This window comes from Tubulanus polymorphus, chromosome 3, assembly GCF_964204645.1.
Source record: "Tubulanus polymorphus chromosome 3, tnTubPoly1.2, whole genome shotgun sequence".
Taxonomy (NCBI): Eukaryota; Metazoa; Nemertea; class Palaeonemertea; order Tubulaniformes; family Tubulanidae; genus Tubulanus; species Tubulanus polymorphus.
This window is the reverse complement of record NC_134027.1, coordinates 24,462,085-24,489,688: the sequence shown is the minus strand read 5'-3', so window position 1 is coordinate 24,489,688 and position 27,604 is coordinate 24,462,085. Positions and strand designations below refer to the sequence as shown.

General features: G+C 37.9%; 2 protein-coding genes across 8 annotated transcripts; both read right to left on the bottom strand.

Annotated features, from left to right (window-relative positions):
- Positions 1 to 49: 49 nt before the first annotated feature.
- On the bottom strand, positions 50 to 21,461 carry LOC141901243 (uncharacterized). 6 transcript variants are annotated; one of them, XM_074788354.1, is made up of 14 exons: positions 21,400 to 21,461; positions 17,067 to 17,297; positions 15,018 to 15,054; positions 11,937 to 12,092; positions 10,752 to 10,882; positions 10,533 to 10,668; positions 9,079 to 9,266; positions 8,524 to 8,538; positions 6,678 to 6,725; positions 4,395 to 4,509; positions 3,676 to 4,113; positions 3,117 to 3,164; positions 2,276 to 3,007; positions 50 to 1,636 (listed from the first exon to the last, which is right to left on the bottom strand). In XM_074788354.1, the coding sequence occupies exons 2-14, from the start codon at positions 17,232 to 17,234 to the stop codon at positions 1,518 to 1,520; spliced, it is 2,331 nt and encodes a 776-aa protein (XP_074644455.1). In that variant the 5' UTR covers positions 17,235 to 17,297; positions 21,400 to 21,461; the 3' UTR covers positions 50 to 1,517. The 6 variants fall into 6 exon arrangements, with proteins under 6 accessions (XP_074644455.1, XP_074644454.1, XP_074644459.1 ...); XM_074788353.1 differs by lacking the exon at positions 21,400 to 21,461 and adding an exon at positions 18,712 to 19,176; XM_074788358.1 differs by lacking the exon at positions 21,400 to 21,461 and adding an exon at positions 18,712 to 19,176 and having other exon boundaries at positions 3,676 to 3,933.
- A 2,350-nt stretch (positions 21,462 to 23,811) lies between these two features.
- Positions 23,812 to 27,591, bottom strand: LOC141902514 (fructosamine-3-kinase-like). 2 transcript variants are annotated; one of them, XM_074790282.1, is made up of 7 exons: positions 27,374 to 27,591; positions 26,899 to 26,982; positions 25,903 to 26,036; positions 25,338 to 25,503; positions 24,988 to 25,041; positions 24,665 to 24,812; positions 23,812 to 24,149 (listed from the first exon to the last, which is right to left on the bottom strand). In XM_074790282.1, the coding sequence occupies exons 1-7, from the start codon at positions 27,551 to 27,553 to the stop codon at positions 23,890 to 23,892; spliced, it is 1,026 nt and encodes a 341-aa protein (XP_074646383.1). In that variant the 5' UTR covers positions 27,554 to 27,591; the 3' UTR covers positions 23,812 to 23,889. The 2 variants fall into 2 exon arrangements, with proteins under 2 accessions (XP_074646383.1, XP_074646384.1); XM_074790283.1 differs by lacking the exon at positions 26,899 to 26,982.
- Positions 27,592 to 27,604: the final 13 nt, after the last annotated feature.

Sequence of the window (27,604 nt, the reverse complement as noted above, 5' to 3'; positions counted from 1 at the left end):
TTCCTGAAAGGCTTAAAAATCGCTATGAACGCAACGTTTACAAAACTCTCTTTTATTGATAAACAATTTCCGATCACAATTAAAATCAGCGTTATAGAAAATAAATAGATTTACCAATGTATGTAATCTTCATTATTTCATAGATTTTCATTTAAAAATTTTCTCTCTGGATTAAATCGGATGTTAATACTATGACCTTCAGACGGAAAGTCGGAAGTGTCATGGTTGCTTGCCTCTTTTCATTTACTTTTTTTCATTTAAATATACTTTTTTTAAATACATTTTAATATAAGAACGAACACGACATGATTTAAGTACAAACATATTCTGTAAATAGAAGCTACGAGATGATTGCATCACGAGACTCTGTCACTTTCCTCCCTCACAGAATGGCGATATGATCATCGTGAGACATTTTTGCCTCACACAAATTTAGATGTGGTTTGAAATATATGAATTTTATCTAGTCCATTTAATGGAATAGATAACATTCATATTTTTCAAACCACAAACATTTTCATTTACGAAGCACGATTGCCTTTTGCGCGCTGTAAGTAACAAGTCGGAGAAAATGTTTCCCCAGCCAAAATTCTTACATTGTTCGTTACAACTTTTCCCACCTTTTAGCTACGGTTGATTACTGTACACGTAATGTCTAATCTGGGTTAATGAAAGTGAAAATTAGAGAACGAAGTTTTTTATCAAGAAAACTACAAAAAAATTTACCAAAAAAACTGTTACTGCCATCGTGGAAAACAGACACAGTGCTTTAAACAAAAATACAACTCAAAATAGAAGTTGCATTAAGGCCACACAAAGAAATACCCTAGTTTCTCATTAGATTTTTTTTCTGGAAAGTACGAGGGCGGGCGAATTTTATTTTTATTACTTTTTTTAAATAAAAAAGTTGAAATAAAAAGCTCAACCTGAGACTCATAGAACAGACGCGGGAGGGAACTTTTTTTTTAATAAAATCAGGCTCTATCGACTCATTTGATCGAAACTGAGACAATCATTTTTGCTATGTTCACGCTTCCTCGAAATGAAGTAAAAGGAAACGAACCTGGCGCTGTTTTTGTCATCGTAAATGTGGATTACCAGTACGTGGAGGATGAGCATATAAACGCCAGCAGAAAAAAACCACTGCCGTATGCTATACAGCTATGCGGGTGAGTGGGTTTTCAATTCAAATATCTCAAGACCCTCTAAGACAACTTTCACATTTCTGTTTATCGCAGGGCTGCCAACTTCTGAAAAATACTATCAGTAACATATCGTATATTTTTCAGCAAGATTCCATTGAAATATGAAATAAAATGTTCAAACTGATCAGTAATCAACACTTAGACGGAAAAGTAAGATCCTTCACGTATACGTATCTATCTGTACGCATCGAACAAATTAAATCTGGACAAAATAGAAGGAAAATACTGAAAATCAGGAACGTTTTGCAGCTCTGTTAACAACGACACATATAAAGTTCTAATACAAAGAAAATTCTAAAAGATCTCAGCAGTTCATACACTAATTCCGTTCATCGGTAGTTTCGGTTCGGTGTCGTAAACAAGCGAAAGTAGATCAGTGCATTCCGGTGAATCATTATGTAGGCTCTCGTTATCTTCGTGATGAATCGAATCTGTAAAATTGAGAAAATGTAGACTCACAGCCGTGGAACTGACACAGGAATCTATCAGTAAATACATCATGTCTCAATTCAAGTCAAGAATTAGAACTAACAGTAGTTCATATCCGATGTACATGTATCTTAAATTTCACAAACAAATATCAACTTGTGGCACTGGACGTTTAGACCAGTCTAAGCTCATTTGGGTTCTATCATAAAACTAACTACCTAAGACCAGTATAAGCCAATTTCGGTTCTATAACCAATCTGGAGCTTAGACTGGTCTTAAGTTGTTAGATTTAATCTAACAACTTAAGACCAGTCTAAGCTCAATTTAGTTCTATAACCGATGTAACCACTGAAGACCAGTCTAAGCCCATTTCGGTTCTATAACTGAAGACCAGTCTAAGCCCATTTTGGTTCTAAAACCAATCTAACAACTGAAGACCAGCCCATTTTGGTTCTATAACTGATCTAACAACTTAAGACCAGTCTAACCTCAATTTGGTTCTAGAGCCGATCTAACAACTTGAGATGATCAGTTAAAAGCTTATGTTGGTTCTTTAAACAATCTAACAACTGACACCAGTTAGCGATTACTGGGAATTAAAACTGTGACTGAAAAAGCATAAAAGAGCTTGAACTTTTTACCTGAAAGAACCGTCAATGGCAAGTCAGGTGGAACGGATGATTGACGGGAAAACATTCCAACGTCGGGGAACAGGCGCGGGTTGATTCCGCTGTCAAGCGAGAACCCGCTGTCTTTATTGTCATATTTAGCAGCCATGCGCTGCGCGAGCTGCCGCCCTTCGGGGAAATCGGTGAACTCGTCGAAGTTGAACTTCCTGACGTTGTTCACCAGCCAATCGTCGTCGACGACTTCGCGGCCGTGTAGGTGCAAATAGAACTTCGCCAGCTCGAACATCAGCCGGTGTTCGACACCCGTTCGGAACTTCGGTATCAAACACGTCGCCGGGTCGTCGTACGCGAAATACGCGTTAACCAACTTCGACTTGTTGATCTCGTATTCTTTCTCGAGCAGGTCGGTCGCGGTCGCGAACAAGGTGCGCGTGCTCGAGTTACAGCGATCCGTCTGCTCCGCGGCGCCGGCGCCGCTACAGTAGCGATTGTAACAGTCGCGCGAGTGTCGCGAGTTGATGATCACGATTCGGTCGGCCGACGCGAACTCGTTCACGATCCACTGCGTAATGTTGCCGCGTTTGTTGATCGCGAGCGTCGCGTTGTCGGCCATCGTAACGTTGACGTCGCCGTGCACGCTCAGCAGACGGCAGAACAGCAACACGATTTCGTGGTGTGCTTCATCGCGGCCGAATTCGTAGAGAACGAAAATTTTCAATTTCGACGCCACCAGACCCGAATTACCTGCGTTAAATTATAAGAAAATGAGGTTAATGCTAAAAATATAATGATGCCTTGTTTTTGCTTATCGGCCGCATCACTTTTGTAAACTTAGTCAATGTGAAGAATTTACCTTCAATTTGTTCGCGGATTTCAGGAGGGAACGGACAAGCAGTTGATGCTGAAATGTAAAAGCATCATTCATATGAAATCATTGAATTTCCCAAGAATAAAATAGATATTTTTTCAATCAGTAAATTCTATTTTCGATAAAGTCTTCAATACATCACTAGTTTTATGACACAAATGGCAAACGCATTGTCGAAATTCGACTTATTATATTGGATTTCGAGTTAATTGTGACGAATTTCGACTATTGTCTAATTTCGACTATTACGTCAAAATTCAAGTTATCGTTACGTAGAAATTATTATGTCGAATTTTGAGTTACTTTTATTTCGAAATTCGAGATGATTAGTCGGATTTCGACATAATAAGTCGAAATTCGAACATATAAGTTGAACTTATGAAAAAAAAATCATCTCGTATATCACGAAGGGGCGTACGTACAGATTAGTGGAAATCCTATCCATATCTCTATAAGAACTTTCCCAAAGTTTTCCCGATTTTCTAATACGGTGGGAAACTGATTATTTCTGAGTAAACGGTAATTATAGAAAGATGATACTTACCAAAAGGCGGTGGTTTTATGAAATAATAAATGACAGAACATTTTGATTTCCTGAACAGCAGCACGATCAGCAAGATTACTACAATAAGGACGACGATCGATATCGGAACTAAGACGGTCGTCAACCAACTCGAAGGTTGTTGCGTTGTTCGTACCACCGGAGGTCGAGTAGGTGTCGTTTGTATGTTTTTAGTTGCGATCGCTGCCGCTGTCGTCGTTGTTCTCGGCGTGGTCGCTTCTTTGTTGCACGACTTCAATTCTAAACCCCCCCAAAAATGTAAACAATCTATTATCAAGTCAAAAAATCGAGCTAAAAAAGCTTGATTGCACGATCCGTTCAAATGAAAACACAATTTACAACTTTTATACGTGCAATTTCTTTTCCAGAAATGGCTGCTTGTATGAAATAATTTTTCGGAATTTTTCAGGACACGAAACCCTGGAATGCAAGTTTTAGTTTTAGAGTGTCCAAGGGAATCTAGGCGAGCCCTCCCCTAAATTTTGAAGGCGCCCTAAAATGTCAAGGACCCGGTGAGATATTCGAAGTCCCATTGCCCCGAAGTCTAGTGTATGTATTTATTTTTCTGCTCCCTGTGAAAGTAACTTGAACAAGACCTCGGCGTTTCATTCATACTTTCCTGGCTCGACGCTCGCTACCGGACTTCAAAACTGCCCCAATTCAAGGCTGCAGCCAAAATTAGACAAAATACATTCACTCACTGCTGTCAAATTTAAATGGTTGCGTTACGGTCACTGTACATCTTTTGCATACATCATATTCCGTCTTACACAAACAGCTTCCCTGTTCGTTCCAGTACGGATCATCCGGTTCAAGCTGACGAAGAAGAAACAAGAAAATTAACTTATAAATTATTTGACGCCTGCGAAAAAATGTAGAATTTCTGGGATAAGCTAATGTGGAATTGCATAATTGAAATCGAAGTTTTAAGAAATTTGGGGAATTATGAGATTTGGCGATTGGGTAGATGATACAGTCTTCGACTGGTCTAATTCTAAAAAAATTGTCAACTTGTGACCGACTTCGATTCACTTTTGCCTCTAAGCTGGTCTGCAACGTCATTGCCTCCATGGTTGAAGAAAGAGCTCTTCTGGTTTCTGCTTCATCATGACTTTGAGCATATCGTGTAGCCAGCCGGCCTGGTCCCGGGGCCCGGTTTGGCTGTCACTCGATATCCTAGACTTGAGTCTGGGTGGAAGTAGACATTGTCATTTAAATAACTTATTCATGTTATTCTGTATGAATTACCCTAGTGACTTGTATTTTGTATTTTCTTATTTTAAAATTTGTAACTTTATTGAATCTGGGAATTTTATCCCGGAATTTCAATGTAATAAGGATCAATAAAGTATTGAATTGAATTGATATCCTTATACACATGCCATCAGTGGACGCGGAGCCGTATATGACACATCCTCCTCCGGCAGGGATTCGAACCTGATGGCATCGAGATTGCCACGGCACGAAACCCTGCCATAATCGACCGTGTGCGCAGATACATGCGCAGTTCAGATGATGTGATTTTTAGCCAATCAGAAATCCCGTTTTATTTTAGCCCGGGTTTTCCCATTTATAGTTCTTCCTTGAAATTTGCCTCAACGATTATATAACGAGCAATCTGATTGGTGCCGCCAGTTTTCGTTCGGAAAGCTGCGCATGTACCTGCGCACCCGGTCTACTGATGCAGGGGTTCGTGCCGTGGCTGAGTGTAGCGATGCCATCAGGTTCGAGTCCCTGCAGAGGGAGGATGTATATGATAGCTATGCTATTATAAATTGCTAATCTCATGAAACCTGCATACCCCTAATATCGAACATATTTTCTAGAACATTTGAATATTGAAATTATATGTTTACACGTTTTTATATAGACCGCTTGTAGCAGCCGCTGATGAAATTCACACCGGCCCTACACAGATCGTAGATAGCTTCGTCATTCCACTAGCATCCCCATGTCAGGGTCTGACTTTTATATCAGACTTCCAAATCGTGTATACATCCGCCATTTAACCGAATAATCCGTTTTACTTATCATTTCTATTTATGCCTGCCGCTCCTGATATAATCATACTTCCTTTACTATTACAATACGTCTTCTCAAAATATTCAATGAAATATAACATTCCGACGTTCAAATAGAGGTCATTATATAATCACAGGGAGCCATTCTACATCTTTATCAATAATATTTTGCCAAAGATCTTGTATGTGTACACATAAACCTGTGACGTTTTGCACATCGATCTACGGTTGTCGTTTGTAAAATGACGCTGAATGGTTAACATTGTTTAGGTTTCATAATGGTAACGTTTTATAAGGCGTCAAAAAAATATCCGTCGAATAAAACAAGTGATTCAAGAACAAAATGTTCAAATATTAAATCGCGCATTCAGATATCATCACAATATAGGCTACAGCGCACTGCCCACCTGCAACAAAGCAAATCGCCTCATAATCGCGTATTCCAGATAACTACGCGTTAAAAATCTTCTCACACAATTTCATGTGATAAGGACCCCCCGTCGTTGTTCGTCGCTTCAGAGAATTCTAGTCCCCCCTCCCCAAAAAAGCGTATTCTACTGGAGTACTACAAGTCTTGGTTGCGATTAGACTCTTAACCCTTTTTTATTGCATCTACACCACAGTGCTGTGTATGAATTGGTAACGCAGTTGGTGAGTACATTGCATCACGGCGTATTGATGTTATTCACGATTAGTTTTACCTCTATTGAAAGATGGCAGCACTTGTCAAACATCGTGAAACGTTAGTTACTAACGATACACCGCACTGCAGTGTTAACACATTATAGCAGTGTGCCTTTTATCAAACATGCTGGGGTGGAATTTTTCTAAATTTTCAAATGATCTCCAGGACTTTCAGGTATTGATGAGTCAGCACTGAGAAGGGTTTTAAAGAGTTAAAACTTTGGAAATGAACTAATTTTACATTGGTCAAACTACTGGAACTGGATCCTTGATACTCACCATTATCTGGTATTTACCACTACACACTTTTGTTATATTCATGACGTCCTGCCAAAAATAATAATTATGGTAAATGACATATATTTATATAGTGATACAAAAATATTTTCAAAGCTGGAATATCGGACATGGCCAACTCTAACTTTCCCTGATTCCACTTGGTTCCAGTTCTTCAGTTGAGAGTTGAGTTTGACTCGTATTAAGTCAAACTTAACGACAGTTGAACCGAGCAAACACAAGGCCAAATTGAAAACGATTTAATACGATTTCCAGTTTTTGAAAAACATCGGTAATTGTTTAATCGAAATCCTACATTTTCCGCTTACATACATCAGGCCCGGTGTCCGAAATGCTAAAAAAAAGCAAAGAGCATCGTCATCGCGACCGGCAAAAATGCTGATAAAAAGTTCCCGACGACCAACTATAGAACCATCTCCAGAAAGCAAATAAGTGCACAAATGCAGAGCTACAGTAAAACCTGCCTGCTCCGATTTAACAAGACTTTTGGACTCAGTTGCCCAATTGGACCCAGTTGCAGAGTTCTTGGTTAAGAATATCATTACTTTTATCGTTATCATCATTACCATTATCAACGTTACTTACTATTATCAAACTTTTCAAGGGGCCTGAACTAGTGATTGTACAGCCTTTATTGGCTCTGTTCAGGTGCCTATCATCGATTTTCTAATCCTCTGTGTTTCTTGTATTTCAGCAATTCTTTATTGATGAAATAGATACCATCATTATCATTGTTATCAACAACAAAGACTCCGCAGAAAAAGTAATGAAATGTAATGAACGTTAGTCAGTTTACCATTGACATCTGTGCTTTGGACCATGCTAAATACCCTAAAACTACCATTGTGGCAACATAGCTTCAACTGGTACCAAATAAATTATCGACTGGTATGGTAAACTTTAACCAACTATTAGGCAACTGATCCCCGCTGAATCTTTCATTTCTTATCCAGACGTTTTGTTACTTGTAAGGCAGGTCTAGATTGGATGTATTCCAGTTCAGGAATATCAATTCTGGATTATGAACTCTCTACCGGTCACTTCTATCAGGTTTACAGATTATGCATTAAACTGTGAATGCGCCAGTAGAGAATTCCGGAATCGGTAGAGACCAATCGAAACCTACCTTTAAAGTCAACAACATCTTGTTGAATATAATGATCGTTAAATGCTGCCAATTTCTCGATGAATTTCACCCGGTCTGATAGGACCCAAGCAGATTTTACTGTTATTATTTTTTCAGTTAGAAAATATTCAGTTAGAATGAAAAAATTAGAAAAAATTCCGTGATAACGATTTCTATCCTTAGTGCTTCGTTTATGCGGAACTACATCGAGAAAAACGAAAGTGAGATGAATAATTGGAATGTGTATAAAAAACCTACTCAAAACGATTTCTCAAAATATAGTTTTCGGCATGATCAATGTATTCAGTCTTAAGTACAATCTAAGTCTCTAAGTCGCTTAAGTCGGGATGATCATTACGTTGACGATTTATAATTAGTTAAAGTGAATCAAAAACACAAATTGGTACTCGAAGAAGAGATGAGTCAGGTAATTAAACGATTTATCTGATCACAACTTTAAATCGTTAAGGGTAGGTTTTTCACAAATATTCCTCAAATATTGTGTGTAGCTGTCTGTTTTGTTAGTTACGTAGAGAATGAAGCATACGATGTACATATTATATACAAACGGTTGAAATGTGTTAATAATATGCAAGAGTCTCGATAAAATGTAGATAAGTTGAAAGGCAAAATGCAGAAAAAAGACGCAGTCAAATTTTTCTGATAAAAGAAATATGAAAAAAAAACATGCAAATAACTTACTTTTGACTTATTCGACTAAAACGAGTCATAGGGGAAAAGAACAATTCAAAATTAATTTTTCAATTCAAAATTATTTTAATATCGGTACTGTTTCGGTAAACCGGTTATTCAGAGGTTTCCGTTAGAAAATTTTTTTCCTAACACTACCTACGTAGAATCTTATTTTGGTAAATTTCTTATTGGGCAAAAAGAATCCTGGTTCCAACTGTATCAATTTCAATCAAGGCGTAGTCTAGTTTAAATTTCAAATTGCCTTTTTCTCAAAATTGAAAGAGTTTCAAAGGAGTGATGAGCGAATGTGATACGACCAAGTTTACAATTGTAGCATTTTGAAATTATACAAAATCTCATCGTCAGAGAGAAACAGTGATGAAACAGTAATTTAGATAAATCTCGGAAACGTTGATGATTGAATGGACCAAATTACAAGTAACTTTCAGCTGCGAATGGAGTACTTTTTCAAAAAAAGTTCACTTTAATCAATGGCTACATTTGTTCAAAGAATAACGTAACTTAATATCGATACAATTGTCACAGAGTTTCAGATTTACTTACGCTGAAAAGATCATCTTTCTTAAAAACGGATTTGTTGTTTACCGTGTCGTATAAACGGATCTTAAATTTGCGAAGATTGTAGTCGTTCGTGAGGTTGGTCGTCACCGTTATTTTACCTTCGAGCTCGAGCCTTTTGAAAATGATCCACGTATACCAATCCTTGGAACTCTTTATACGTTGAGAACCACCTGCAGATAGATACAAAGAGCCTTTCTTTTAAATCTTGCCACAAACGATCCTTTGATTTTCATACATTTTGTAAAAGCCTTTACCAAAATGAATGAAAATCAATTTCCTTTTAAAGGGGATATCCCAAGATTGCTTCAAACCACTGGTTGCCACCTTCTGAACAAACGGTGAAAATGTTAAGTTTAGCAGTCTTTTTAAATTCGTTCTCCCAAAAAAGGGCTTAGGAATCCTCAACAATTTTTACAACGCATTTTCAATTGAAAATGTGATGATAAAATGTCTAATGTCTGGTGTTCCTAGTTCATTTTCGGTTAAAAATGTCTCATGTGAAGTACTGAACACATGTGAAATATGGATGAATACTTTTTGAAAGTGTACTGATAAAATGCCTATTGTCGGATGTTTATAGTTTGTAGTTCTTTTTCAATTAAAAAATGTCTCAGATGAAGTAATGAACACATGTGAAGCATGGATGAACAGATTTTGAAAGTTTGCTGATAAAATGCCTAATGTCTGATGTTTATAGTTCTTTTTTCAATTAGAAATGTCCTGAAAGGTGAAGTGCTGAACACATGTGAAATGTGGATGACAGTTTTTGATGTCTTATGTCTGGAGTTTGCAGATCAATTCCCATTAACATGTTTTTTACCATCCGAGTGCGTTAATACGTACAATGAATGATACGTTTATATTGCCAGCTAATCCGGAACTGTGTGCAAAATATCTTATTGTAAATATGAAGAATCTGCACGAGTTACAGGGTCCCTATAGATCAGTCATTCTAGAATTCAAGGACTTTTTAAGGAGTTTTCAAGGAGGAAATTTCAAATTTCGAGGAGTGTATTTATCACTTTCATATCCCCATTACTGTAAATTACTCCTAAATTGGTACTGCGTATCTCGATAAACCATTTATATAGGTAGAATCTGTGTGTATATGGCCTATGACTACAGGTCTAAGACCTAAACATTTTGTAATTGTAAATTTCTCAAGATTCAAGGATTTTTCAAGGACTTTTGGGCATTTTTCTCAAATTCAAGGATATTCAAGGACCTTGACAAACATTATTGGTTTGGATGGAGTTTTCAAGGATTCAAATAGTCATAGGGACCCTGGAGTTAATTCGTAACTGGCACTCAACTTGTTAAAAACCTCTCAGGTGAAGAACTGAACACAAGTTTAGATGACCAAAATCTGAAAGAATATTGACCTTAATTATCGACTGGGACAAAAGATGAAACGTGTATCGTCAGTTTATACATACGAGCTGATAGCTGTGAATAGAACGTTAAAGATGTCTCTTGTTGGTGTCTTTCAGCCTTGTAAATGGGTAAACTCGTAACAGTTACTTCCCAGTTCTTCTTGCTTTTAAGTTTGAGCAGGCAATCGTACGTAAATATCTGCGAAGCACGTAAACAATTTTTATAATCAGTTCATGTTATGCTCTGGTATCTGGAATGCCGTATATTGGGAAGATAACGACCTTTTCTCTATAATTCAGCAACCTGCGGCCATCTCTCACCCAGGTCTCATTACCGAAATGAAACGTTCTACAGAGCGTTTCATTGCCAGAGCTTAGTTTGATTTCGTATCCTCGCAACATCCGCAAATTAGCTGGAATTTTAGAAAAATAGCAGATCTTCTATAATTGGGTATTTGAACTCGGGGTCCTGTGACACTGTGCCCACTCGGCGAAATGTTTGACAATCTGACAGTTTCAAAATTCAAAGCCCCCTCGTGAACACGCAGAACACAGATGACCTTGAAACTCAACACTCATGCAGAAAATTTGGAACAAGATACGAATGCATCTAAGCCCGCTTGGTGAGGTGCTAAAGTGAAGGCAGTCAGCCATTCGGCCATCCTAGCTTAGTCATTTGACAGGTCACGCAAGTGACTAATTTATATGAAATATCAAAGCTTTATCTGCGAAACGTTTCGAGTTGATGACCAAAATGTATAATTTCAGAATCCATTCGGCAATTTTGGATGACATCAAGACCTAGTTTAGTCATGAAATAGGTCACTTCAGTTGAATTATGAAATATGATGGTTCTAACTGGAGGATTTTTTAGTTGATGAACAAAACATTTATTTCTGAATTAGACATGGCCGCGAGTCGGCCATAATATCCTCATATAAAAATGAAAGCTCAACATGGAATATATCAGTCCTATCGTATCAAAACGTGCATTTTCAGAAACCAAGATGGCTGCCAGTCTGCCATATTGGAGGATATCATGACCTAGTTTGGTCTCCATTTCACATCTTCATATGAAAAATGAAAGCTACGTATGGAATATCATATCAATTGATAGCCAAAAAGTGCATTTTCAGAAACCAAGATGGCCACCTATTAGCCATCTTGGATCCGTTTACCACAAGTATCAGTCTTGTCCCAGATGTTTGGGTCATACACAATATATCCGAATCCAATTGAAGACAAAAATTTGTGGTCTGTAATGTTCACAAGAAACCTGACACAGGGGTAAAGCATAAGCACGAATGATGGCCTCTGACCAAGCGGGCTAAAAACAATCCATTGAAGCATGTTCAAAACTTCCCGAAATAAGTGCGAACAATGGACGCAACAGCCCTCTGGGGCTATGCCCTCCCTAAGTGGGTTGAAATTATCTTGGAAGCTTTTAGCCGTATATTGATAACTTACCATTATATGAAGGCTGCCACTGAATAATAACAGTTGATACTAAACGAACAATGCCTCCTTCTTTATACTCGTGTTGATATGGTAACAGTTTCAATTCCCTCGGTTTAAGAGGCCAACCATCACTGCCATCAGTATACAGAGTACCATGTTTACAGACTTTAAATATAAAGATGAAAGGATTGATAACAGGAATAATGTTTTATTGCCCTGATCCCATAGAAAACATTCATTCTGGCTTACGAATTAGGGGTACAGGGGGTCCAGGGACACCACGCCCACTTGTTAAGTGGTTTGAAATGCTCAACAATCAGAAAATATTAATATTCAATGCCCCCTGGTGAACATATACAAAAACCAATGACCTTATAATCATCATAATCATAGACAATGTCACCAGCTAAAATTTTGCAATTGATTGTGGTTACAAAATATGCTCAGGTACATACCATACGAAAAATAATATCAAGTTATTTGGCTATTCAGCGCCCCCTGGTGACCATGTACCACAACCAATGACCTTGAAACTCACAACATAAAAAATGTCATTGGTTGTGGTAACAAGATATGTCCAGCTACCATGATATATATAGACAAATTGTACATAATTCAATATTCAACTCGCCTTGGTGACAAGAACAAAAAGATAGGTAACCCCAACCCCTGCTTGCCGGGATTCGAACCTGATGGCACCGAGACTCGCCACGGTATGAAACCCTGCCATACTAGACTGATATGTTTACAATCCCGTCCCTAAGTATACCCATCATGAATTTTCATGGTAAGTGCCAAAAACTATAAAAGGAAGCTACAGGTCTTGGAATTCAGGAAAAAAGTCCTGTCGACCGCATTTTACTCATGCCTATGGGCCATGGAGTAAAACAAACATCCGTGAAAGGTCGAGATAATTGATCGAAGCAAATCTTCAAATTTTCCCTTAAACTTCAAAAATGTGTATTAAGTGCTGATTTCAGCAAACTAAAATGGCTGCCAGTCGGCAATCTTAAATCTGATCGGGCCAGTTTTGGACTGAAGATGTGCTTTATAGGGTAGATACATGTATAAACCAAATATCAAGACAATCAATTGAAGTATCTTCAAAACATCCCAAATGAACTAGATAGCCTCATTTCTCTTTGTCAGGGATTTGAGCCTGAAGGCGTTGTGAGACTCTGGCATGTTCCTCCTTCACAGAGATTTGAAACTGCTGGCATCATGAAACCATGTTCCTCCCTTGCGAGACATATAAGCCTCTTCCTCGTAGCATATAGATAATGAGAAATATTGAATTAAATTAACTGACAATAATATCACCCAACATAAGATCAGGGGGACGATAGGGTAAGAATAAATGTTTTCAGGCAAGAAAATGAAGAAATTAACAATTTCACGACCATATTTTGACTAATTCATAATTCATGCGTGAAATTCGTGAAAATAGTTTTTTCTATAATAAAGAAAATAATGCATTGGAAGCATGAGAATCAATATAGCAAGCGATTCGTGAAATCACACAGATTTTCATCAAAATTCACGTTCACAAAGTACTTCTCAAATTCATGTCTAACGGGAAAACTTCCCTTGATTTCGCAAAATCACGCGTGAAATTCGTCAAATTACTGCTTAAAAAAAACAACCTTCAGTCCCCCTGGCAGCATGCGACCGTAAAATGTTTTAATCACGACATAAGATAATGAAGATTTAACTTTGGGTTTCGGTAATTTCGTCTTTTTATGATGTACTAATCTTATCTTTTTCAATAACGGCACACTGCGTACATATCATTCATTCCAGTTTAATCAACTGCGCTTTAATCATATCACGGTTTATATAGATCATGAAAAACATCGTTAAATCAAAGATTGATTTCTTTCGGGCCTGATATACCGGTATTACGTATTCAGCACGTACAATCTAATCGCACAGTATAGTCTATAATGAACTAAGAAAGCCGGTCAGATAATCGGTCAGAATTTTTGCAACTCTCAACGCACTTGGTTCAAACACGGATCAGGGGTGGATCTAGCTTTTGGGGGAGAATGGAATATTGGGTTACAACCCTCCGGATACCTGTGTGGATTCTTAAACGAAGAGTACACGCCGGCTCAAATTATACGAAATATATTTCTGAGGGACAAAATAGCTTCCAAGATTTTGAAATTACCAACGCTTTCTGAACCAAGGTTTAGAAAATTTGAAAAAAAGCAATTCAACTACAAAGTCAAACTCAACTGACCACTATGGTATATTTCATTATGCATCGCACCATAGGGTAGTTGCAATATAGGGTGGGTGTATTGTACATTACTCCACAGGGTATATGCAATATAGGGTGGGTGTATTGTACATCACTCCACAGGGTATATGCAATATAGGGTGGGTGTATTGTACATCACTCCACAGGGTATATGCAATATAGGGTGGGTGGATTTTACATTGCACCACAGGGTAAGGAGCAATAATGGGTGGGTGGATTTTACATTGCACCACAGGGTAAGTGCAATATAGGGTGGGTGTATTGTACATTACTCCACAGGGTAAGGTGCAATATAGGGTGGGTGGATTTTACATTGCATCACAGGGTAAGTGCAATACAGGGTGGGTGGATTTTACATTGCACCACAGGGTAAGTGCAATACAGGGTGGGTGGATTTTACATTGCACCACAGGGTAAGTGCAATATAGGGTGGGTGGATTGTACATTGCACCACGGGTTAGGTGTGAATTAGGGTAGGTTGACTATACACCGCATAGCGGGGCACATACTGAAATGGTTAGATCAAAACGACAACTACAGAACAACCAGGCCCAGTTTTATTTTCTGATTCTGCATTTTGAGTTCAATCATGTATTTGAGCAGAAGAGCAACAGCACTCGTTGATTCATGCGTCACTAATAGTCATTTTATGTCACTTGGATATCATCATCAGAACCGGTGGGTTTTTATGTTACGCACATATCAACAAAGTCCACCGTTAATAGCGTAATAATTAACCGCACTAAAAACCCGAACTCTGTCATAGATATGCCGAATGAAATACGCGCATACCTAGTTTAAAATGCCATATAATAATTATTACTCACAGTTACTGTCCTGTATAACGGTACACTGTACGTGAGGCTGAAAGACAAGATAAATGACTAGGATGATAAATAAAGACAAAACAGCCGAGCACTCAGTTTACAATTAAGACTCGGGGACTGGTTCCAACCATCTCCTAGTTCTATAGCCGATCTAACAACTTGCCAACGAACCAGCCTTGAGATTTTGAAATCTAAATCTCAACCAGTCGTATCTTCAGTAGAAAGATGATCTAAAATCTGAGAATCTGAGACTGGTATTTCGTATGTTCTTTGAATTGACCAGACAGTCAAATCCACTTAATCCATATTGGGTTAATCCGTAATCCGGATTTTCCGTTTATGCCAACATATGTTTAGCCCCAGTTCTTTTCAATACATTTTTCTAATGGAATCATCAGTTAATCCAATATTGTTAATCCGTATTGCGTTGTAATTCTATAGTCCAAATGTCGCTTTTTAAAGTACTTTTATCAGGTTGAAGCGAATCAAAATTAGAGAATACCATTTTCATGAAGAATGAAAGATGATTTTTTTGACTTCGATTGTTCTGGGAAGTGAAGTTCTTTCTGTGGTCATGTCATGTAATGTTCCCAGTCAGATACTCATGTCGCAATTTTGAGAAGTGAGCTCTAAAAACCTTATCTTCTCACGATGGAGACTTGGTATGTTTCATACTGAAAGGTCTACGTCCCAGTGCCGACCTTGTCTGACCATACTCTTAAAACCAGATTTTTCAAATTTTGGGTGAAAGTTTCCTTATTCAAGTAATCCGGATTTCAAGATAATCTGGCCAAAAATCGTCAGTCTATCAGGATCCGGATCACGCGGATTTAACTGGAAAACCAAAATAAGCTTCAAAATAGCTAGTCTCGTTGTTCTAAACCAGCTTAGATTGCTTGGATAGAACCAAAGAGAGCTGAGCTTAGACTAGTCTTAAGTAGAACCAAAACGTGCCTAGACTGGTCTTAAGTTGTTATATTGTGACTATACGATAAAATAGTGGCGTGGGCTACCACCAAGTTCGCTACCGCCGCTAATACCGAGTTTGGAGCGCATCTGAACAGACTCTAGTTTGGATACCTTCACAATTGACAATGATTTTCATTAATTACTATTATTATCATTATAAAATAGAAATGACTACGGACTGGCATAAAATTTCTCGATTTCTTATAGTTCAAAACCAGGATTATAGTTCTACATATTGATATACCAATGGGAGCACCCAGTCCCTTCGTGATACCCATGCTTATTTACTGCCGAATGACAATCTTATCTCGCCAAAACGTGACTATAAGAGAACCGAGTTCATCGATAAGAAAAAGGCCTTTATCGCGTTCGCCGTAAATCATATTGTCAAGGGTTATTATTCAAAAATATCGACGACAAAACGTTTCTATCAAATTTACGGGCAGTTTTTACGCGGGAAGCTTTCATACTCCAGGTGCTAGTATCATCGTGAAGACCAGAACCGGGTCTATAACGAGTAGTTGTGATATAACATTTCGCGGCTCTTTTTTGCTGAAATCCATTTCAAAACCACTAAGTCGGCTGCCGCACCTAATTTTTGAGGGCGAATCATTTATTTGCTCGGTCCTATAAAGGTGTTGACTTAAGAGGGGTTTAACGAACGGTAACAGGTAAAAATTCCCCCTAGGTAAAAATCCCCCAATTTGGATTTCACAGCAAAATCAAATAAAATACTTCCAATATTCTCATCTTGAAAAACATCAAACATTTCAAATTTTCCGTGGTGTTTTTCACGATATTCACCTTGGTTGATCTGTGACTTTTATCAAGTGCATAAAAAATGACATCAGTCTGTGACTTTTAGCGAGCAACGTGTAAAAAAATGATATTATGGTAGTTTTGAAAGTTTCTATGAGGAAATCTAACGTAAAAGTAATATCAAAATATCTAGGTACCCTAAATATTATGTATCCTTAAAAGTATTATCTATTTCATTTAGGTTTTATACTTAAGTTTGATAGAAAACTGAACTTGGGGGGGATTTTTACCTCATTCGGGTTTTACAGTAGTAAAACTTACCAGTGAGTCTTTTGAACAGTCTAATACGTCATTGTATTTGTGGCCGCACGTCTGTTCTTGGACATACGGCGACGATGACGCGCCACTGACGACGATGCCATTTACGATTATTTGTACCATCACCAATGCAGCAGATACCAACCAGCTCCTCGCAGTCAGAAAATACATTTCTCGGAAATATCCATTCTATTCCATCTTTCAGCACCACGACGCTTACGTCATAATTTCACTCTATTTAGATAAGAAGTAAAAATCCCGATAAATATTTGGTTGAACCTTCCCTGAAAATCTGTTCGTTATAACCGATAGTACACAGTTATATCCAGTATGAAATTACAGTGGAACCTCGTTACAACGAACTTCAGGAGACCAGAAAATCTGTTCGTTATAACCAATAGTTCACTGTTATATCCGGTATGAAATTAGTGGAACCTCGTTACAACGAACTTTAGGAGACCAGAAAATCTGTTCGTTATAACCGATAGTTCACTGTTATATCCAGTAAGAAATTACAGTGGAACCTCGTTACAACGAACTTCAGGAGACCAGAAAATCTGTTCGTTATAACCAATAGTTCACTGTTATATCCGGTATGAAATTAGTGGAACCTCGTTACAACGAACTTTAGGAGACCAGAAAATCTGTTCGTTATAACCGATAGTTCACTGTTATATCCAGTAAGAAATTACAGTGGAACCTCGTTACAACGAACTTCAGGAGACCAGAAAATCTGTTCGTTATAACCGATAGTTCACTGTTATATCCGGTATGAAATTACAATGAAACCTCGTTACAGCGAACTTCAGGAGACCAGAAAATCTGTTCGTTATAACCGATAGTTCACTGTTATATCCGGTATGAAATTACAGTGGAACCTCGTTACAACGAACTTTAGGAGACCAGAAAATCTGTTCGTTATAACCGATAGTTCACTGTTATATCCGGTATGAAATTACAGTGGAACCTCGTTACAACGAACTTTAGGAGACCAGAAAATCTGTTGGTTATAACCGATAGTTCACTGTTATATCCAGTATGAAATTACAGTGGAACCTCGTTACAACGAACTTTAGGAGACCAGAAAATCTGTTCGTTATAACCGATAGTTCACTGTTATATCCAGTATGAAATTACAGTGGAACCTCGTTACAACGAACTTTAGGAGACCAGAAAATCTGTTCGTTATAACCGATAGTTCACTGTTATATCCAGTAAGAAATTACAGTGGAACCTCGTTACAACGAACTTTAGGAGACCAGAAAATCTGTTCGTTATAACCGATAGTTCACTATTATATCCAGTAAGAAATTACAATGGAACCTCGTTACAGCGAACTTCAGAAGAGCAGAAGATCTGTTCGTTATAACCGATAGTTCACTGTTACATCCAGTAAGAAATTACAGTGGAACCTCGTTACAACGAACTTTAGGAGACCAGAAAATCTGTTCGTTATAACCGATAGTTCACTATTATATCCAGTAAGAAATTACAATGGAACCTCGTTACAACGAACTTCAGGAGACCAGAAAATCTGTTCGTTATAACCGATAGTTCACTATTATATCCAGTAAGAAATTACAGTGGAACCTCGTTACAACGAACTTCAGGAGACGAGAAAATATGTTTGTTATGACCGATAGTTCACCGTTATATCCAGTAAGAAATTACAATGGAACCTCGTTACAGCGAACTTCAGAAGAGCAGAAGATCTGTTTGTTATAACCGATAGTTCACTGTTATATCCAGTATGAAATTACAATGGAACCTCGTTACAGCGAACTTCAGAAGAGCAGAAGATCTGTTCGTTATAACCGATAGTTCACCGTTATATCCAGTAAGAAATTACAATGGAACCTCGTGACAGCGAACTGCAGAAGAGCAGAAGATCTGTTCGTTATAACCGATAGTTCACCGTTATATCCAGTAAGAAATTACAATGGAACCTCGTTACAGCGAACTTCAGAAGAGCAGAAGATCTGTTCGTTATAACCGATAGTTCACCGTTATATCCAGTAAGAAATTACAATGGAACCTCGTTACAGCGAACTTCAGAAGAGCAGAAGATCTGTTCGTTATAACCGATAGTTCACTGTTATATCAAGTATGAAATTACAGTGGATTCTCTTAATACAATGAACTTCAGACCAGAAAATCTGTTAGTTATAATCGATAAAATTGTCCTCGATACCGATGTCTTTTTTAAAGTATATGAAAAGTAGGTCAATGGTCAAATCTTCTCTCATATCATTCAGGAGAAATGCTTTGGTTTGTCGTTTCCCAGCCAGCCAGCTGGTTATCTGATAAAGTTCATAAGAGTTATCAGTTTATTGTAGGCCTCTTCGTCTGACGTAGATCCATGAAAGGCAGGTGATATTTTGCCTGTGAATTGCCAATTTGTCGATAACTCGTTCTGATTGGCTAATTTAGCCCACATATCAGATGCACATATCTTATAGTCATGTGTGCCGAGGTGCATGACTTCGATAATTCAAGAAAAGTGTGGAGAAAAAAATGTAGAGGAAATAGAGCGGACGGAGCAGTATTTGAACCCGGTCCAGAGTATGACTAGCACAGCGTCTTGCCACTAGAGTACCGAGGCTCGCTGAAACTTGCCCAACTCAACCTAACCCTATCTTTAATAGCGCTAAAAAGACCCTAAACCCAACTCCTGCCTGTGCCAGGAAGCTATGAAGGAATATAAAGGGTGAGTGAGGATTAACTCAACTGGTAGGGGATCAAGTGCGGATCAAGGATTCTTTGAATCGGGGGACCTGAAAATTGGACTTGAAACTTAATTTGAAAAGGACAGATTTGCGATGGAGGGCTGCAAGGACGAAAATTGATGAGTGCCTCTAGTGGCCCTCTGTTACGGCCAGAAAAAGCCAAACTACAAACACAACTCGGAAGACTGCCATCTACATAACACCAACTGCTTTATTAAACAGAACTCAACTGAACTGCTGAATATCAACAGTACGAACATATATATACAGGAAACAACAATAGAAGAATACAGACAGAGATTAAAGCTTACAATATTCACAATGAACAATGACATGCGACGAAATAGGAACTTGAAAACCAGTGATGCTAGACAAACATCGAATACGTAACACCCTCCCACAAAAAAAGGATTTATTCCCAATGCAAGCTTATTTAAATAACTAAACTGCTACTGTGAACCTGACACACCTGACGATGATCTCTAGGGCGAGATCGAAACGTCGTGTATTTTAGGCTAAACAAAAATGATACCTTGTTTCTCCGCAGCGGCCGGGTCATTTTTGTAAAATATGATAAAATTTATAAACAGTTCATTTCTATAGCGGCCGGGTCTGTTATGGTGAAATTGATCACGATTTTTTAAAAAGTAATGTATAGGGTAGATAGGCGGCCGGCCGGGTCAACATTTAAGCTCAGCAGAGCGGAGAAACAAGGTATCAATTTTTTTGGCCTTATATATTTAGATTGTTCGAATAAATAAAAACTTGGTTTTAAAATTCTTTTAATCTGTTGATAGTGGGTTTTATCTTATTATAGTAGAAGTAGTTTATTCTTTATCAATGTGTGTACTACATTTGTATGACAGATAATCAAAATTACGAATCTTAACAAAATAATTTGATACAATTTACATATTGAGAAAAAAAAATCAAGTTGATTGCGTAGCTATATTTACTCGGTTTCGTCGCCTCGAAGCATTCTCCGTCTTCTGAACATTGAAATCAAATATCTTCCAACAGATCTGAGTTTTCGGATTGAATTAGTAGTTAGAAGTTGAATAAATTTGTAAATAAATACCAGTATATGAAAATTTCATCACTTGCGCTGTGTCTGAGGAGGGCCGAAATCACCCGAAAATGTTTGCTAGAATAGATTTCTATACTCATAGAAAATGAGATGTGTACCGTTTTTGCTTTTATGGATTTTCAACTATTTGAACTCTCTCCACCCAACATCTTTATCTTATCTTCTTCTTCTTCATCCGTACACTGTCGGCATCGACTTATTGATGAATATTACAGTTTTCGGGTGCGCGCGAAAAAGAATAGATATAAGTATCAGGAAAACAAATTTTTTTCTACATAGAGGTCGGCAAAATAGGGTTAATCACGATAAAAGGTACCGTGCTGTTTCTGTGACTGTTAGTGTATTGTTAGTTGGCGAGTCGCCTAGTCCTGATAAAGGCACTCGGCAACGGGAGGAGAGCGTAGGGTTTGGTTTAGGAAAAATTTAAAAAAGCAGTAACCAAAATACCAACACTAGAACTCGTAATACTTTAATGCTATAAAGGCAAAGCGTATATATTAAAGTAATCATAATTTCGACCCACCTTGCTTGCTAGCTGTCATCTATCAACTGTGAACTTTTGATTGCAAGGTCTCTAGAGAAAATTACATTCAATAGCAGCTCTTCAAAGTAACCAGATTTCCATTTATTGCGAGGCGCGCGCAGTGATAGGCTGGGAGCGTGATGGGATTTTCCACAACTCATTGATATATCTACTTCAATTCACATTGAAAATACTCGATCCGTATTGATTCGTAATGATCCGCAATGAGTACAAACAACACGGACACGGGATGAACACAATATAGAAATGACAATAAGAGAAAAACTGTTATAAACATTCACTCACAAAATCGGCTAATCTAAAGAACAAGTGTCGTCCTTTTCGGTGTAAATGATTTTGGCAATGCTGAATAGTAGAGGACTGCTTCATGTAACAGCCTACACGAATGTGGCCGAGACTCTGAGATCACAATATTCGCGTAGTCTGTCCCCTATCAACAACGGCTAGATATTAGACTAGACATCTGTGATGAAACAATTTGAAAATAAAATCTCACAACCGTTGAATAAACAGTTTATCAAACTATTACAAATAGTTGTAACACAAGAAGATACACAATATCCGTGTATGATGATAACGTGAGAAATCTCACAATAACGAAGCCAAGATTGAAAAATTCTATATCAGAATGATTATATTTGAGGAGCGATGTTTCGGCTAACAACTGTTAGCCATCATCAGGCGTCTCGTGGTTCGTTATTGTGGGATTTCTCTCGATAGTTGTAACGTACGGCAGGTGGTAAAATTGCTACCATCCTTCATCAGTCTAAAATATATGATGATATGTAAAATATGATACGTAAAATAAACACAATTAAAACACGCTCTAGAATAAGACTATTTTGTTCGCGAATGACAGGTTATTTCAGGTTCCTTTTTCGACTCATGACGATCGGTACCGAGACGAGCAATACCGGGCGGCGCGAAGTTAGATGGCGACTCGATACCAGCAAGTACCCTAGGTGATCCAACGTCGTGTCATTTTAAAGGTGTAATGAATAAACAAATCATGGTTTTAATACTTTTAAATCTGTGTACGTGTTTGGTTTATCGTCTATTCTCTACGATCATCGAGTGCGGTTATTCTACTAAACAGGGTCTGAGGCAATTCTTATATGATAATGATCGTAAAAAAAAACAATGTTCTCCACAATATAGTCGTGTAAGCCTGCGGTCATACGGGAAAAAGTGCGTCGTAACAACAATAATTTTCAGTGAATTCTATTCACAGGAAATTCCTGGTGAATTTTTAATTCACGATAAGTCCTACCTCTTTACCGTCGGAAATAGAATTAATCATATGATTTTCTAGTTTTCTGTGAGAAATAAAGATTCAAGGTGGAAAAATACGTTCCCTACTTGACAAAAATTGATTCATTTATTTCAGCGAAAACAATTTGAAAAAAGTTTTGTTAATAAAATTCATGACCCAGAAATTAAGGATTCTTTAGGAGAAATCGATTGAGGAACATTCTCAGAGAATTCCTCCGAAAAAAGGCACTCTCAAGTTCTTCAGCGGGATGTGAAAAACCCCCGAAAAAAATTCCAAAATTGAAAAAGGAAAATCCTGTACGTCTCCTCCGTATATTTTCAATCATTACCTGAATCCAAAATCCGCGCGTGAAACAACGACAAATTCATACAGTTATATATTTTCATTCAGTTATGGATTCTAAATTGATACGACCCGGGAAGCAAATATTGGCACACCTAATATAATCGGCACGTCACCAGGATGTGACCTCGTTAACGTCCGTTTTCCCCGGAAGTGAAATTATGCACAAAAACGACATATTTATTTCATCTCAAATAGATAAGTCTCTTCCTCTTTGTTTCCTGTTATCTGAAAAAAGTCTTTGAACATCTGCGCAAATAAGATAATATTTCATGATGTCAATCTGCTGGCTGCCCGGTTGCACTCACTAAATACACACCGATAATTTGTCACCCCATTTTTGATCTCCAGACCTCACATGTTCAGTTTTTTGAAAACCAACTACTTCGAAAGTGTGTTGATAAAATGTCTATGTCTGATGTTTGTCAAACATCAGACGCAGACATTTTATCAACACACTTTATAAAAGGGGACTTTATACTCGCGTCCCGGCAAGCGCCGCAGGCGGGATGCTCGTGATTTTCAAAAGGGCACATAGTCAGAATTAGAGGGTTCGAACCCAAGGATCTGGATCTTCCACAAATTGATCGCTTTATTGAAATGAACGATAAACAACAGACATATATATATATATATATATATATATATATATATATATATATATATATATATATATATATATATATATATATATATATATATATATATATATATATATATATATATATATATATATATATATATATATATATATATATATATAAACATAACACTTTTATCGGCGACCTTTCAAAAGTGATCATCCACACCTCTCACTATTTCCAAGCTGCACTAGATTGATATACTCGCTTTGATCATAATAAAGTTTTCAGGTCTCGAATCGTTTTCTCTCTGTATTCTTCTCCTCCGCCGTGAGTCCAATACAGAAAATACCCGAACATTCTGTAAAGCAGACGGCGTCGCTCGTGATCGGCTGCTGCTACAGACGACGCGTCCGTGATCGGCAAAACTTCGAAATAACCGGAGAAAAAACTGTCGGGGAATTTCCGTTCGACCAAATTAGCGACAAAATCCAATTCGTGATGGCCGTATCGAGACTGGGCATCGTACGTTACTGGAAAGAAAAGAGGTCTTAGATTGTTCCGTGAAGGATGGCTGCTTACAGACATCCCCGTATGACACCATAGAATTGATCGTCTGCTGTTAGTGATCAATAGATGCTTCCAGAAAATGCGTGACTGAGATTTATTTGTCTAATCATTTCGACACCGCTTGCCTCGGATCTTGAGGTTTCAGTGAATCCGTGATCCGAGGTACGCGAATTCAGTGATAGGTGGAGCAGGGATAGGTCATTATCACGACGGGCATGTGGCAATAGATGAAAGCAAGCGAGGCAAACAATCGTTTCCGAGACAAACGGAGTTTTCTGTAGTCGGCAATTCGGTGATGTCACGCGTGGGGATTAAGGAGGGTGCCATTTTTGTGGTAGATTAAGAAGTTTTTTTAAAACCCATCAAATTCATCGTAAAATTTTTCCGCCATCGGTCAATGGCTTGTCAGAATAGCTTACACTGATAATGCTAATTAAGAGATTTATTATTTAAAGATCATTGTTAAGGCGACTCATACCGATTTCACCATTTTCTGGGATAATGCCGATGTTGGCGCTGCAACAATCTCCGTGTAACAACGAAGGACAAATGACGTCATCGTCGAAAAACGTGTGGAGTTTAAGTCGTAATTCGGACCACAATTCTGCAATCTCCCGATCGCGGAACTGAATTGAAGAAAAAGAAACTCTCATGCAATGCAGTTATTTAGCGGCCCATAATCCAAGAGTTTGGACCAAATACACTTAGGAGATGAATCAGAAATCTCGTTTATTTTTTTATGTCGTCACACATGAGACCGACCACTTGAGACTGTCTGGAGCTCAACCCATTTCCATTTACCTCGTTGATCGCGTATCTAAATAGCGGTTCGAGACAGAATCGTGATAAATATTCCTGCCGAATAAACAAAACGAAAAATGAATAGATGCCCGAACTACTGCCGTCAGTTCAAGACAAAACACGAAACAAACTGATGTCGAATTCGAAATCTTTAAATGAAAAATTAGTAAACAACGATGTCAAAATAACCATGAAAAGGAAAGTATAATCCCGCTTAAGAATGATTAAAATGATTTAACTCGAAAAGTATTAAATGGCCGAACTATTTCTCTACTTTTAAAGATGAATTTTTTTTTTAAATTCTCAAAATTGTTGGATTACTATTTCATCCTGTAGTTTTATGTCCTTACAGTCCAGCTATCAGACCACATCGGCTCGGTACCGAAATGACCGAAATAACTGCGACAATGGAAACCGAACTTTTCGACAGGTCGACAGCGTCGGTTTTCTGCGTGTATGGAAGACTCTTCATTCAGCCGCCATTTTTCTAGTTTATGCAAATTATCAGCGTGTAACCTGCAACATGAGAGCAAGAATAAACAAGAAAACTAACTTAACCTAGTTAATTGCCACCTCGAAAATATGCGATAAACCCTAGCCACGAACCCTTCATCGGACCGATGAAGGGTTTGCGTATGTTGGCGTGTGCTTTGGCGGGCTGCAACCATACCCTGGCAAGCGAGGATGCCTTGAAAAATAACTTATACGCAAGCTCATCGGAAAACATTATCTCATTTTTGGAAATACAAAGATCAAGCGTATGAATTCAAATCTTTGGGTTTCAGTTTGATACAAAATTTCATTTTCCCGTAAAATGTCTGGGCAACTAGACACTTTGGGGGATGGGGGTGAGCACCCTGCACGCTCCCCTTGGACCCGTCCCTGAAACCAGATCCCGCTCTAATCCCAACTGACTTCGCAATTTTTTCACCGCATTTTCTCCAATCGTCGGATTCGCCGACTGGTCTCAAATTTTCGAGGTATTCACCGACGATTACTCCTCCATCACGACGAGCACCATCATCGCTATCGACCGGATAATCCAATACCTTCATGATAAATATGATAATCATTACACGATACATTAACTATATTAATCTAAATAGCGCATTTCTATATAGAGTTAAAACATATAGGACGTAACACAAAAGTAAATCAAAAACATCATCAAAGTTGATATAAAATCCCAACCAAACAATAAAAAGGTTTCGAAGAATTTCCTCCACTATTCCTTGACCTAGAATATCTTCTGATTCTAAGCAGCCCAGTCCCTATAAATACGAAATTGTATAGATGTAGATGTACCGTTATAGAATTTACGACTTCAAATATAAATTGTTGTATAAAATCGCGTTTGAGGAAAAGACGTAATCTTCCTCATTTGTAGAAAGGGCACTGCATGCGCTTGAAAAAGGGGTCGTCCACACCCGGCCCCGCTACCATAGGATGCTCCTGCGCGTTGACTATAGGATCGCCTAATAAATATTAGCTCAAGAAAACATCTGATTACATTTTTTATTCAAAGTGCGGGATTTCTTTTTAGCTTTGCTGCAACAGCTGAACTGAGGGTGATTCATCAAAACTTAATAATCATGGTTTAGATTAAAACACAAAATGAAAATGATTAATTAGTTTTTGTATCATATCAGGCTAGAAATTGATACTTTCGTTTCTCATCTCTGCTGAGTTTAAAAGTTGACCAGGCTGGCCGCCTATCTACTACATAAGTTTTTTTTTCTAATCATGATCAAGCTAATTATCATAACAGATCCGGGCAGCTATAGATGAACTAATCATAAATTTTATTGCAGTTTACAAAAATGACCCGGCCGATTAGGAGAAACAATGTATCATTTAATTTAGCCTTCAATATTGTTCATGGTGTAATATGTAGATATGATTTCGAAATACCTGATATATTTGTGGAACTCTAATGACACCTGTTTGTTTGATCAACGATAAACTTTCTCTTTCACAATAGAACACGGACTTAGTCTGCAATTGATGACCAATATTTAGTAACATAATTATAATTTGGGGCAAACAAACACATAAGGCTTACGCTTACACACTACAAGCTAGTCAGATAAAACACACAGTGTGACATGAATCTAGGATCCAAATTCTGTTGAGCAATAGTATTCTGACCTTATCTATGATGGGAACAAAAATAGATTTTTTAAACCGATTTTTGCTTTACAATAATTACAGTTAACTGAATTGAACTATTCCCTGCAATTGGAGGTCCTTTGTAGGCTGTCGAAGTTATGAATACAGTTCATTTCCATGGGTCAACCAATTCTGGTGAGTTCTATCTTGGGAGTAATCGTTCACTATCATTCACTATGTATGACCTGTTTATCTAATCCAACCAACTTGGGCCTACCTCTTTTCGTGTGTTGTATTTCACGAACAGTTTTTTCGACGCTTCTGTACCAGGCACCTCCCGGTCACCGTAAAGAGCCGCTTCGTTGATATATCCACCCGTAACAGGCCGTATATAGACCAGGTCTTCATTCCCTAGAGTCGACCTTAGATGTTTAGTCAGTTCATCTATATTTTCCATAGTATGTAGTTTGTTTACGTTTGAACTGTCAAACTCATGGGCGCCGCCATT